The 15,806-nt window shown below is 32.9% G+C and overlaps 1 protein-coding gene across 2 annotated transcripts; it reads right to left on the reverse strand.

The window, feature by feature from the left end:
* Positions 1-238: 238 nt before the first annotated feature.
* LOC131071345 (MYB-like transcription factor EOBII) lies at positions 239-15,527 on the reverse strand. Of its 2 annotated transcripts, none has more exons than XM_058007145.2 (3): positions 15,207-15,527; positions 14,537-14,666; positions 239-1,530 (listed from the first exon to the last, which is right to left on the reverse strand). In XM_058007145.2, the coding sequence occupies exons 1-3, from the start codon at positions 15,271-15,273 to the stop codon at positions 1,056-1,058; spliced, it is 672 nt and encodes a 223-aa protein (XP_057863128.2). In that variant the 5' UTR covers positions 15,274-15,527; the 3' UTR covers positions 239-1,055. The 2 variants fall into 2 exon arrangements, with proteins under 2 accessions (XP_057863128.2, XP_057863127.2); XM_058007144.2 differs by having other exon boundaries at positions 15,154-15,524.
* Positions 15,528-15,806: the final 279 nt, after the last annotated feature.

Consider the following 15,806-nt stretch of genomic DNA (forward strand, 5'->3'; position numbering starts at 1 on the left):
TGTTAAATTATTATAAACCTATTTTACATCATAGTTTCTTTATATCTTGTGTTATTTTGTTGTTAAAAATAGTATGACAGATTTGTATTCAATAAATATAATAAGAATTAATATAATTAGAAGTTTAAAAGCTCCAAATGTCTTGCCACAATGACACCATCCACCTGTGGTAGAGAGCCAAGACAATGAATCCACTCATTGTCCCTTATGCACACTAAAGTGCAATGACTTCCTTTCATTGTATTCTAGATAAAGCTGTGATTTTTTCTATTGTGCTTATGAAGATTCAAGTACAAACTAGTAAAGTTGCACTTGAAATTGTTCATCTCCAAGAGCTGCTAAACCACTAAAGAAATGCCTCTTGCAATGATTGATGGGTTCCTCCCAACTCCACCTCTCCTTGTGGGCATCAATGTTGACATAGCCACTCTTCTAGATGAGACAGTCACGATGACTATGGGTCTCACTCTTGCTGTCCAGTTCCTCACAATCCCAGGAACTATGGTACTCGTCAGGGATGGTCTCAACCCTCATCGCCACCTTCCCTTCAGCAGAGCATGGGTAGGCCAAACACCAGCAAATTTCTCTACTTGCCACTTGTCATCTTTGCGGTCCACACCCAATCGCCCTGAGAGGAGAACGCTGAAGACAATGCACTTACCACTTCGGAGCCAATTGATGACTCCACTCCTGGGGATGTTTGGGGGAAGCCAAATGATAATGACCCTCCTCTGAGGAGTTGCTTCAGCTGCTTAGTTTTTGTTGGGTTCAGCCCATATCTTTTGTTTTTATGATTTCAAATAAGATCCTTATGCTAAGACTCGTAGATGTACCTTTCTACCACCCTTCTCTTTATCTTGTTTAAATTAAAACACAATACAATAAGATATATTCGTAAGATGAGCTCCCTTTGATTTCACTTTATCGCCTCCAGGCATAAAGTTGAACCAACCAACCTATAGTAATGTATATTACAGAAAGCAAATTTATCTCATTACAGGCGTTTTAAATACAGCCGTCCACTACCACACCCATTCCACAAAAAGATTCTTCTACTATGGTAGGTTTTCGGGCCAAGGCACATAAGAGAAGATTGAAACTGGTCCAATATCTTCCACCACATCTGCATACATTCCAGATGATATGCCTGCAAAGGACTGAAATTCTGAAGGCATAGCCAAAGCTTCAGTTTGCCCACTGCTACTATCGTTGAACTTGACCACCCCATTTAAAATCCTGATTGAATTAACAGAACCTCTTACAAATTCCTCATGGGTTTCTTCATCACAATAAACCACTGTATTATTGAGAGCTCCAGTTTGTTGCAGGCTAGCTTGTGGTGCACTAGCCTTTTGTGCTTTGCTGTTTTGCTGGAGGAATGGATTTGGCACACAATTGGAATAAATTGAATGACATAATGACCCATTTCCATTGTTTTCCCTATGATATCTTCTTTCAATTCTTGTCTTCCAGTAGTTCTTGATTTCATTGTCTGTCCGGCCAGGCAAATGCTGAGCAATTCGAGACCACCTGTGAATCAGTAATACACAAATATAAATCAGAAAGCAGTGTGTTAATGCTTTATTTTGGCCCAATTCTCTGCTTTATGGAAAAAGAATGTGGTGGAAATGTAGACTATTGTTTAGAATGAAAAAAATACATAATAATGCACACATACAATATTTAATTTTTATTTTTATTAATAAAGAAAGTTTTTATGAAATGCTGCTGCTACTTTTTTATTATCATTTAATCTAAACATGTATTATTATATAAAATGTCTGAATTTTTATCAAATTTTGAAACTAGATAATTTTAAATAATAATTTCATTATTTATTGTCAGGGATGGCAAACAATCAACCTTTCAAGATTCTTGGCAGGGAATATGGATGGTTGCATGCAAAGGCAACGGTCATCCATATAACTACAACTTCCATTTTTAGTTCCCTAAATAGCCTATAAGAATTCTTAGATATCATTAAGAGCATGAGTCAAATAAGGTATTTGAACATCTTATTTTGGCTCTTGCTTGAAGCAATTAGGTGATTCATTTCATACTAAGAGAACCACCATCATAATTCAATACTTTTTCCTTGAGTATCACACAAATTATATGTCCATCATCATGAGAGGAATCAAAATTTCCATGAGCTTCTATGTCTTTATTGATATAGATGATATTGTTTTTGTTTATCCTTTTTATTTGAAGTGGTCAACTCAAAATATATCTTCTACTATTTATCATTCAAATGGCCATGTATTTGTCACAATTTGAACAATAAGGTCTTCCCTTTCCTCTTCCCTTAAAACCAACAATAGAATTATCATTTATTCTTTGCTTTATTTGCATCCTCATTTTTTATATCACCCTATAAGCAAGTACTCCTCATCATGCTCATTTTTGTGAATATTGTTTCTTCTTCGTATAACTCAAAGTAGAATGTATGAATAGATGCCCCATCAATATCCCAAGGTTTTTCTATAAGAACATTTCTCTTTAGGTTTTCAAATGGTTCTCCAACATATTTCCTTCAAGCTTATCTATAAAGTAACCAAATTGACTACCCTCCTCTAATACTCCCTAATGTAGGCTCAAACACTCTTTATCATTTCATTTACTTGAAGAAATGTCATTGAATAACTTGCCTTTCTTTGTGGCATATAAAATATATAATTATTGATACCAACATTAAATAAATTATTCCCACTTCACAACTAGTGGCATATTTTTTATTTCTATTAAGTGTGCATAGCTCTAATACAAAAGAAGAGTATGCCTAGAAATTTTTAATATTTCTAGAGAAATATATTAATATGGGATAACTCAAAAGACTAAATCTTACCTCCATTTGGGAAACCCTTTGGTCTATCTTTTCAATACTAAAATCACCATAGGTTTGATGTTAACCATTGTCTCAATTTTGAATAATTTCCCTAAGAAGACTTTATTTTCTCTAATTCTTCTCATCCCAACCCACTTTCTTCCATGTTGTCTTTTGGGATTCTCACTCTAGTATCACGCCTTCTAACTTAAGCACCTATTTCAGAAAAAAAAAAAAAAAAATTCTCAAATGGAAGATACATCAATTCCTATGCATGGTTTTTTTTTATAGCATCAATTTCATCATCCATAGCTTTTACCCATTTATTATTTTAATTATATTTTCAAAATAAATAGAACTATCTACTCAAAAAGTAAACAAAAATCCATAAATTTGTAATCTTCATTTTCATTTATTGTTGCCTCATATAAAGCCTTTAAGATCCTTGTCTTTAATGGTGTTCATGAAGTGGGAATAGATCTTTTCAATACATTGGTGATCTATTTGATAATAAAATAGGGAAATCTTTTATGCTATAGTTGTTGAGTATAGATGGTTGATATTTACCTTCATTAAAAATTTATATTTCAATTCTTATTGATTTCTATTATTATTTTTTCTTTCCCACTTCCATACTTCATTTCATTAAAAAATAACACTTCTACTATTTATATCTTCTTTGATAATTATATTTTATATCGTGTAACCCTTTGAATGTTCACTATAACCAATGGATATATAGTTTTCTCCTTTTTATCTAGCTTAATACTAAGTTTATGTGTTGGTGTGAATAATGGTATTTTGTAACTAGTTACTGGTTAGCATCTATTCAAACATGTTAAGTTTGCGTAGGATGGATTAGTTGTCACATGACACAATCATTTAATATTGTTCATGTTAGCTATCTTAGGTGTCCTTCTAGATAAATATGAGTCAACATCATGCATTTAATTTTGTCATAGGTTAGTTGTAACTACTCCCTCATCACTTGCCTATATAAGTAAATTATCTTGTACATTTGTAATCATCAATTGATCATCAAATCATTATTCATTCAACCATTGCTTCTCAATCTCATTTGGTGTTCATTACTTAGTTGCAACATTCTCTTTTGTGTGATTGGTTGCTTCTTGGTTGTGAAGCTTGGCTAGCTTCAACTTGGGCATCTAATTTCTTCAACACAAAGCACCAAAATTTCTTGGCACAAGTTACTCTTATTGGAAGGAAATAATGGAATGTAATTTGGAATATATATCTATTGGAATATGGAAGAGTGTCAAGAATGGGTATAGTGCTCTAGCCAATGGTCCTCGGACTCCTAATAAGGTTAAGGCATATGAGAACAATGTGAAGGCTAGAGTTTCAATTATTATTTGTTTAAGTGTTGTGGTATTTTCTAAAGTTGTTGAATTGAAGTCTACTAAAGAGGTATGGGAGAAGTTGAGTAGCGTATATGAAGGTGATGAGAAGAGAAAGCAAGAAAAATTGGCAAATCTAAAGCACAAGTTTGAGAACCTAAAAAATGTTTGATGATGAGAACATTGAAAGCTATATACACCAAGTAAATGATTTTTTAGTGAAATTAAGGGTATTGTCTAGAGGTAAATTAGAAGAAAGTGAGGTTTTGAGAAAGGTGATTTTGACACTACCAAAATGCTACAAACCAAAGAAGTATGCTATTGAAGAAGGCCATGATATGGACAAGTACACCTTAGATCAATCATATGGCTCACTCCCTATCTTTGAGATTGTTGAGCTAGATTATTTGTGGAACGAGAAGAAAGATGATACATTCAAAGATAGCAGAAAGATTGAAGGTGAACCTGAACCAAGCAATGAAATGGATGAGATAGGAGCAAACTTTGTAAGAAGACTGAAGAAAGGATCTGAAAAGTACAAAGGTAAGTTGCCCTTCAAATGTTTCAATTGTGGAAGAATTCTTCATTATGCTTCTAGATGTACTTATAAGGAAGATTATGGTACAAGACCTGATGATGATTGTAGACACTTTAATTTGTCCATACCCAACCACACTTGACCTTATCCCATTCTAGCCAATTAAACAAATATTTATTATTTATTTAATTAATCCTTTAACTTAACCCGCCACCTTTAACTAAATAAATTTTTCATTGATTTAATTAAATTTAACCTTCACCATTGATTAAATAAATCTATATTTATTTAACTATGTCTAACCTTGTCCTACAATTCCTCCTACTAAATCAATTATTTAATACCTACTTAAATAACTAATTTAAGCTAATTAACCCTATTACCATTTTTCCTATTATTAAATTCATTTTCACTCATCCTCTCTCTTCATGTCAAATCCTCCTAACTTGCATCCTAATCCTCCATTATCCCACCTAATCCCTCACTAATCATTTGTACATTCATGATCTCCAAGATTAAGAATGAGTCAACAACATGCTATAAATGGCTCTCCCATCTCACCTCCCAACCTTAAATGCCACCCAGTTTTGTTTATCCAAGGAATTTTGAATTCCTTTATTTTCCCCATGCTCCCCTTCCCAAGGAATTTTTAATTCCTTAATTCCTTTATTTTCCCCATGCTCTCTTTTCCTAAGGAATTTTCAATTCCTATTTATCTTCCCAATGTCATTTATCCCTCTTCCCCATGTCCTTAAGGAGTGTGGAGTCAAAGAATGCATTTATGGCTAAATCCCTTGGATCTCCCACTTGTCCTCTCCTCTCACATTCAATCTTATCTCTTCATCATCTTTTGATCTCCACCGTCCATTCCAAATTTCAAAATCTATAAATTGAGGCCTCTTCTCTCATTTTAATCATCCATTCATGTGATATCATTATGTTGTCAATTTTATCACTCAATCGTCTTCGTACTACTGCCATGCTGTTGGATCAATGAAAAACCACATTCAACCAATCATCATCATATCAACATACTTGTCATTTTGAGGTTTGCATGTATTTTTTTAATAGGATAAGTCTATATGCATATTTTTTTTATACCATTTGCATGCATTCAATGATAACAAGGGAAGAGATAATCACAAATGGAATAATAGAAATAAGAGAATAGATGATAGAGACAAACCTAAGAAGAATTTTTTTTCAATGGAAACCTATTCATCTAAAGAAGAAGATGGAAATGAATCAAATAAAGAATCATTGTTTTTAGATATAGAAGAGAAGAGTGGTGAAAGGTTCAATAATCTAAAAGATTTGAAGAACGGTGAATAAAAAGAGAATGAGAAGGTTGCACTACAGGCAAAAGTAGAGCCTAATGCATGGATAATTGACTCCAGACGTTCAAATCATATGATACGTGATAAAGGAAAGTTTAATGATTTTTGAGAAGTATGATGGTGGATCAGTGAAATTTGCAAGTGAGGAAGTTGCACCTATTTCATGGGGACTTCACTTAGTGAACCGGTGTTATATCATGTGCGTTCATGGCATACTAAAGAATCCCCCTATTTTCAAAAAAAAATTCCCTAAACTCCTTTTTTGTCACCCCCTCCCAATACATAGCCTGAATTAAAACCCCCCTATTTTCACCAAATATTGTATTTTCCATAGCCCAAATTAAAAATCCCCCTATTTTCACTAGATAAGCAATATATTGTTCTCAATTTCTAGGTTATTAAACCTCCCAATATGAATGCGTGCGATATAATATTTCCTAGCAAGTGAAAGCCCCTTTACCTATTTATGGTAAAGGTACTATTTCAATTGATGGTAAGCATAAGATTGATGATGTTTATTATGTTAAGGGTTTGAGATAATATTTGAAGTGTGAGTCAGATGTGTAGTAAGGGCTATAAGCTTACATTTCATGGGTTTGAATGTGCTTGGTTAAAAAAGGAAGTTCTAGAAGATTAGTTGCAAAAGATATAAGGACTAATGGAAATGTTTACTATGTGAAAAATAACAGAGGAAGCAATTGTATGTTGGCACAGAGCAGTGAATGTTGATTATGTCACAAAAAGATGAGACATATCAACTTTGACAATATGGTGAAGATTAGTTCTACTCATCTTGTAAGGGATTTACCAAAGATTATAAAAGCTATTTATACTATGTGTAGGGAATAACAATTGGGAAAGCAAAGAGGAGATTCAAGAACAAGGAGTATTAAACTTTAAAACCTTTAGAGTTGGTGCATACAGGTCTATGTGGACCTACAAGGACAAGAGGATTGAATCGTGAAAGGTATTTTATGTTTCTTATTGATGACTATTCTAGAATCATATGGGTTACTTTCTTGAAAGAGAAATTTGAAGCTTTAGAAATTTTTAAAATATTCAAGTCTATGGTTGAGAATTGCGTTGATGCTAAGATCAAGTGTTTAAGGTATGATAGAGGAGGAGAGTTTAATTCAAATGAATTTAATGGATTTTGTGAGGAGTATGGTATTAAAAGACATTTTCCTTCTCCTAGGACCCCTCAGCAAAATGGAGTTGTTGAAAGAAAGAAAAGCAGTGTTGTTGAAATGGCTAGAACTATGATGAAGGATTCTAATCTATCTAATGTGTATTAGAAAGAGGTTGTGCATACTACTTAAATTCTTAATAGGGTTCAAATAAGAGTGAATCACACAAAGACACCTTATGATCTATGGAATGGAAAACCTCCTACAATCAAGTTTTTTAAAATATTTGGAAACAAGTGCTACATAACGAGAGATGAAGAAGATCTAGGGAAGCTTCATGCAAGATTAGATGAAGAAATATTCTTGGGATGTTCTACAAGGAGTAAGGAATACTAATGTTAAAACAAGAGGCCAAATAAGATTGTGGAGAGTGCAAATGTCAGAGTTAGTGAAGAATGGAATCAGACTGAGACTGTACCTAAATCTGAGACTGAGGTAGAAGTTGTTCAGGTGTTTGCATAAGAGAAGTCAAGTCTCCAGAAGAGAAAGAATGGAAAAGTGAAAAAGAAACAAAACTTGAGTAGACTCCTAAAACACTAGAAAAATATGTGCCAAATAATCACTCAAAAGAATAGATTATTGGAGACAAGGATAGAGGAGTTCAAACAAGAAGAAGACTTGCCGAAACTAGTGATCAAGCAAACTATTGTTTTGTTTCGCAGGTGGAACCAAAGACCTATGAAGAAGCTACCATGGATGAAAGTAGTATTAAGACAATGGGAGAGGAGCTCAATTAGATAGAGAAGAATTAAACATGGGAACTAGTACCTAGACCAGTGGATAAAAATATGATTGGAACTAAGTGGGTGTTCTGGAACAAGTTGAATAAAGATGAAAAGTTGCAAGGAATAGGGAAAGATTAGTATGTAAGGGTTATTTGCATGTTGAAGGTATAAACTTCGATGAGAATTTTCCTCTAGTTGCAAGAATTGAGGCTATAAGGATTTTTGTTACAAGAGATTCAAAGTATATCATATGGATGCCAAGTCAGCATTCTTGAATGGAGAACTTGAAGAAGAAGTATACATTGAACAATCAGATGGATACAAGTTGTCACCTAATATAGATATAATTTGCAGACTCAAAAAGGTTCTTTATGGACTCAAGCAAGCTCCTAGATCTTGGTATGAAAGACTGGATATGTATTTGTTGTACCAAAATTTTAGAAAAGGTACTACACATAGTAATCTTTATTTCAAAGTTTAAGGTGATAAATTTTTAATTGTTGTTGTGTATGTTGATGATATCATATTTAGAGGAGATGATGATGTATGTAGGAAATTTTCAAAAGAGATGCAGAAGAAATTTGAGATAGTTACGATAGGTGAGCTATCATTTTTCCTTGGTCTTCAAGCTACTCAATTAGAGAATAGTATTTTTATTTCTCGAACCAACTACATCAAGAAGATGTTCAAGAAGATTTACATTGAGAATTCTAAACTTGTTGCAACCCCTATGGCTATTGGTTGTAAGTTAAGAAAGGATGATGGATCTCTAGAGGTTTATTAGAAAAACTATAGATATATGATTGGAGGATTGTTGTATTTGACTACTTCGAGGTTGAATATTATGTAGGTTGTCTTTTTGGTTGCAATATATCAAGCTAATATTAAAAAACTCTCATAATAAAGTAGTAAAGAAGATATTTAGATAATTAAAAGGGACTCTGTATTATGGATTATGATATAAGAAGGATGATTATTACACACTGAAAGCATATACAGATGCTGATTGGGCCGGATGTGCAGATGACAGAAAAAGTACACATGGTGGTTAATTTTTCTTGGGAGACAAATTGGTCTCTTGGTTAAATAAGAAACAAGATTTAGTGTCACTATCTACTACATAAGTAGAATACATTGTAGAGCCATCTTGTTGTACTCAAGTTATGTGGATGAAGCAGACTCTTAGTGATATTAAAGTAATGTATGATGAGGCAATTCCTATTATCTGTGACAATACAAGCGATATTAGTATTTCAAATAATTCAATAATGTATTCAAGGACTAAACACATTGCAATTCAATATCATTTCTTAAGATAGAAGACTACAAAGAAGGAAGTCAAATTAGAGTATGTACCTACAAAAGAACAGATTGCATATATCTTTACGAAAACTTTGGCAAATGATACCTTTGAGTATCTCTAAAATAAGTTGGGGGTCACTATCCCTCCTTTAAACTAGATGCATTTAGATCGTGCATCTATCTAGGGGGAGTTCCAAAGTTCATCTCATGCTCTAGGATTGGTGTGGTGGGCTCTCAAGGGGAGAAATGTGTGTTGTAGTTATCAGAGTCTTATCAGTAAGGGTGAGAGAGAATTTAACAAAGTTCCCTATGTACTTGACATCAAAAGGGGAGAGAGATTAGTTGTGAGTTCAGTTTTCTTTAATGATAAAGTGGGAGAATTCTAGAAACTTGAGTTGTCGTGTTGCGTTGTCATTGATGTCAAACTATCTTCTATTGTCATTGATGTCACTATGTGTTGTAGATGGTCCAGAAATGTATGTTTTGATGTTTTTGTATGGTCTAATAGTAATATTGAGGTGTCGTCGAAAGGTTGGTGTAGTAGACGTTTCAATATGCAAGAAACAATATTTATGCAAGAAAGAGTTTTTTAATGTCCTAGTGGAAGAATGTTTTCCTCCAATATGTGAATATTATGGAGTGTGGTTTTGGATATAATGTTTATGATCTATGTATATTGTGCCATCAATTTTATAGGTCCTTTGTTTCTCAAATGGTTGAGTTACTTGTTGTTGATTCTAATAGTTGGGTGTTTGTCAAAACTGGTTCAGAGAATGCTTAGTGATTCTTTGATATATGGTTTTATGTGTTGTAGATTGGAGGATTTGTTTAATTGGTTTGTGCAATGTTTTAGTTCACTTTTCTAGTGACGGTTTGATTGGCAAGTGAAGTAATGGTGTTCAGAGTTCAATGTTGTCAGCTGGGTTGTTTCCCAGTAGACTAAGGTGATGTATCCTATCTAAATCATACCTTTTTGGTCTAGATATAATTCAGTTCTTAATTTTTTATGTTGATATGGGTCTCACCATGGTATTTGTATATCCACATTAATTTTTGTGCATTGGAGAAAGGTCTTTGGGCCAACTAGTTGGTGTGCTAAAACATTTATCGACATGTTTCATTTTATGTTGACCTTGGAGGATGTGTTATAATGTGTGGTTCATTCGAATCATTTGGAAAGGATGTGTTGTGATGTGTTTGGGTCCTTTATGTCTCCTGGAGTGGACCACATTTGATGTTTTTGGTTCGAGTGGCCTTATTTATGTAATTTTGTATATTTTATCTATGGCTGACCTAGTTGAGAGTTTTAATGGTTTATCTTATATGTATAGGAGTCCAGATGTTTGAGTTATGTTTGTGATGTATGTGAATTGATTTGAAGTAGATATGAATGATGTACTAGTAGATTTAGTATAGAAAAAGTGTGAAAGATAGTTGTGAAGAGCTTTGAGATAGTGTTTGCGTTCAGATGTGTTTGCCATGATATAGGCAGCTTAACACAATGGTTCAAGGAAAATTTAATGATTAGGAGATCTTGTTCATTTTAGTTCATTTATCCTTTGCACTTGTCGGAAGAAGGTGTTCTTCTTTTGGTAGTCATTTCATTCATTTGTATCTTACCTTGAGACAGTGAGTATCAATACTACAAATCCCTTGTATCTTTCCCTAGGGTTGTGTACCTTGATCTTGCAAGTCCTTTTAGGTGATGTGAGCTCCTTGGCCTTGAGTCTAAAACATTGTAATCACTTATTCATATTGTGAGTGTGATTCTTGTTGGTGTTGAAAATAAGCCACACCCGGACCGACGATGGACTGGTCCAAGAGGGGCCAGTAGCTCAATAGTAGAGCACTCCAATAGTGTATGGAAAGTCCTAGGTTCGAGTCCTAGCTGGTCCATGTCTCAACATGGTATCAGAGCTAGGTCCAAGCTAGGAGCCCCAATCACACGAGGGGTGTGGCTTAAGGGGGGTGTTGGTGTTGGAAATAAGCCACACCCGGACTGATGATGGACTGGTCCAAGAGGGGCCAGTAGCTCAATGGTAGAGAAGTCCAGTAGTGTATGGAAGGTCCTAGGTTCAAGTCCTAGCTAGTCCATGTCTCAACAATTCTCGCCATAGTTTTTCCCTGTTTGGGGTTTTCCACGTAAATATAGAGTTGATGTGTTTGTTGTGGATTTTTTCATGTTTCATAATGGTTGTAATAGGTTAATTATGTTCTGAAGTTCAATTGATCAAAATTAAAGCATTTTGAGGTCCAGACTAATTCAACTCACCCAGCCACCCCCCTCAATCTTGTGGTGTGTTTAATAGAGTGACAACTTATTGTGCCAACTCCCACAAATTGATATATTCACATTAACATAAATATTTGAAATGGGAAAATAAATAAACCAATGTTATAAAATTGCAAGGGTCAAGAGACACCTTAATTCCCAAAATTTCACATTAGAAACAAAGATGTAAGATGTGGAGATGAATACATACAAGAGATCCTCTTGATTCCCTAGATCACCTTGTGGTGAGAGGGAAAAGCATAAATACCCTTGTAGGAACAAGTTAAATAAGTAAATTAATTCACTTTAAATAAAGAAATAAAATCACACAAAAGATATCTAAGGTTATTTCTTGTAAAATAGACCTACAACCCACACAATTTGATTCTATCATTAGTCTTTAAACAAGTTAACCTACATAAAGGGGTCAAAATTTGACATAAATAGTCCATGCATCTGCATTTTTACATAGATTTCATATGCCAAAGAAAGTTTGTATAAATGCTATTACATAGAACAACAATGTTAAACAGTTGAAAATAAAAAATTGAGAGCAAGTACACTAAAATATAGTGTAGAAACACCAAACAATATGCAAAAATGCTAAAAAGTGTAGAAATTCTAAAACACATGAGAAGAACCCTAGAATGCACATTCACCATAAAGTAGTGTGCATATGCCAATCACTATGGGGGTTTTTATAAAGAAGGTTACCTTAACTAGAATAATTTAAATAAGCCCAATGAGTACATATGCAACATTAAGTGCACATGAACCATACTAGAGATATAGGTACACCACTAAATAGAATGTAGGTGTCTTGGGGATCAACAATCATATACCAAAACTAAGGAGATTGTGCTATTTAACAAAAAAATTGCGTCAAACTAGGAAAAAGCATACACATGATAACTTGTAAAAATAACTAAAAATGAAGCTTAAAAGGGTGAAAAATAGATAGGGACATAATCCCACCAAGCATGCCAAAAATGTATGCTAAATATAGAACAAATAATAGAGAACAATGCTTAAGCAAAAGCCATTCTACATCTAGCTACACCATCAATGCTAAAATATGTAAAAAAGTGGTGAAAATTGAACAAGATTCTTACCAAGACAAACCTTGATGACTATGTGATGTGCTTAAAATAGTTTATGTTGTTGAGAGTTAATGTAGTTTATTATTCCAATAGCATGACTTTGTCTTACATCCAATTCCAACTCTTAGAAATAGCTTGAGGAATTATTAATTCACATATTTTGAATGAGGATGATGATTGTATAGGATTTGGTCTTTTGTAAAGAAAGAAGGTGTTTGATCCATTTGTAAGAGAGAATGAGAAGCTAGCAAGCTACATCTTGTGATTGTTGCATCATAATTTGAGAATAGATTAGAAAGCTCGATGAAGGGTGGCAATTTTTTTCATTTTTTATAGAGGGTGGAGATTGAAAAAATGTCTTTTGAAGCCTTGCACACTTGGCACTTGGTGCATTTGGAGCCTTGTGCAATGCTAAATTTGTTCATTTTAAACAAAGTGGTGGAGGAATATGCAAATAATTATTAGTTGATTGAACTTGATATTTTTATTCAACTAATGATGATGACGGTTTAGATGAGTTAAATAAATATTGTGTATTTATTTAATTTATAAGAGAATGTTGGGGGAAACATTGGTTTAATCAAATTAATATGATTTATTAAGATGGAATTATAAAATTTAGAAGAAGAGCTAAATTAGTTAATTAATCAAATAAATAAACATAATTTATCTTGTTTTTTTTCTTAAAATAAAAAACTAAAAGTGAATATGCAAAATAGATCTGCTTTGATGACAAAGAAATGACAAAATATATTGTAGATGTCACAATGTATATTGAATATTATTTGATTACCTACACCTATTGCATACATTAAAAACTAAATTTTATTGATATCAAATATTTCATTTGTATGTTTTTAAATTCTCATCCTAAATTTGTAATCTTTCTTCTTTCACGAGTATTTGTAGATTATTCTATGCTTGCTTAAACTTTGTTGTTGCTGCAACTCCTTAAATAATGAATCTATGCATTGTTTGTTGTATAAAATAAGACTTCAGCATCTTTCTTCCTATTTTCTTTGCAGAGATTTTTTTGTGCTTGTGTGAGGTATCATAAGTTGTCTATTCTTCTGATTCTAAAAACATTTTCTACTAAATCTCATGGACCTTTTAAAAAAAACAATGTCTTCGTCTTAATGTTCCAATAATCATAATTCTTTCCATTGAAATGTGGAATTTGCCGCTGAGCAAGACTCCACTCACATTAACCATTATAATTCAATTCTAAAAATACTCAAATTCCTTTCTTTAATATCAATTTCTTGAAATTGTTTTTATTTTGTTGCGACTAATGCTCTGCTTTATGCCAATCCTCTGTTTTACTAAAAACATCTTCTAAAATAAACTATTATTTAAAATATAAAAATACAAAATAACACATTTACAGAAAATTGAATTCCGTACTTCAAAAACAGTTTTACAAAATACTAACTCTATACTTAATCCGATCCATTATTATTTTATACAAAATATATACATTTCCAATATGTTTTGGAAACTTTCTTTATATCCAGACAGTTCTATGTGATAATCCCATATAACTTCTACAATCTGGTAAATATATTCTACAATACTCTATATTATAAAACGCCCTTCTGAATTAGATTTTTTTATTATTATTAATGCAGTTCCACAAAAACCATCTTCTAAATTAAATATATATTATTCATGCAGCTCTACAAAAAGAGGATAGTGAGGGGCAACATTATATTTCTAAATACTATTCATCAGTTATTAATGAGAGTTTATAATCAATACCCATTAAGAAATTCTGACAGGAAAGTAAATGTATTTCTAATCTGTAAAACCAAATTGCTGATGTTCATTTAGATTGTAATAATCAGTGATAATTGACAAACATTTAGAAGAGTAGAAAGTCTGATTCGAAGTTACCTGTTACCCCAACGGCTCTGTAGGTCTATGATCAAACGCTCTTCTTCTGGAGTAATGTTTCCTCTCTTAACATCTGGCCTGAGATAGTTCACCCATCTCAGCCTGCAGCTCTTCCCACTTCTCTTCAGCCCTGCCCACCCATGTTGACAGATCATTCGAATTATATTTTGCCATTCATCATCAGAATGTTAGAGAGCTTTTGCGATTTATCATCAGAATGTTAGAGAGCGTAAATAATTAGCACTGCTTTTATTTACATATATAAAAGACATCTATAACAATTATTGTTGAATTAAATGCACGTTATAAGAATAATTGAAGATCTACATAAAATTTCTAGTCTATGATAATAATTTGTAAATAAATTGAAAAAAAATATGCAAATCTATCGACTTTATCAAATCAATAGTATCAAAATCATGAAATATAATCTGAAAAATTGAAATTTGTTTTAAATCACATAACCTTATTCAAAGATCTTAAAATAATTTACTCTTAAACTAGGATTGAATTAATTCCTTTTACAATCTCAAAGTATCCACCTTAGAAATAGTTTCCTATTTAATCTCACGTTGAATCAATTCATTGCAAAGATAATTTCATTCTAAAACTGATACCTGAAGCTTTGGCTAGGAAATCCCAGTGGCCTTCAGCATGAGAAGATATATACCTAACAAGCTGCAAGTCCTCCTCAGCAGTCCATGGACCTTTTCTTGTCCTCTCTTTTTCTTGCTCATTCATCGTTTCTACTGCCAAACTGATTAAATGCAATATATCTATTGCAAAATAAAAACAAATTAATATTTCTCTTGTTTCTGTCCTTTTTGTTTCTTTATAATCCCCCTTGTTCTCTAAAACTTTTGGACCATTTTGTTAAAAGACCCAAATAGTTGCAGACATTAATGGCTGCACAATGATCCAAATGACAGGATATTGTACATAGCTGATTTAAAGGATTTTTTATTAAAACAATACCATCAAGTCAAAGGGTAAAGTTGTCCAGATTCTTGGTACGCTTGATTTTCAGCAAAGTTACGTGCTCTATTAATTCTCTATTAAAGATAACGTATGCTATACGTTTAGTTTAGACGAATTGAAGTGAGGAAGGATCTGAGTAAAGATAAGATATTTTTCAATGAATGAAAGCTGCTGGTTACATTTTAGCTGGAAGTCTTAGCTGTGATAATTTGAGAGGAGAATCGCTTCTCATGTTGTTTTCAAAAATTGATTTGAAAATCAATAAAACAGCGAGGCCCAGTCGTATCATAAA

The sequence above is a fragment of the Cryptomeria japonica genome, chromosome 2, assembly GCF_030272615.1.
Source record: "Cryptomeria japonica chromosome 2, Sugi_1.0, whole genome shotgun sequence".
NCBI classification, from domain to species: Eukaryota; Viridiplantae; Streptophyta; class Pinopsida; order Cupressales; family Cupressaceae; genus Cryptomeria; species Cryptomeria japonica.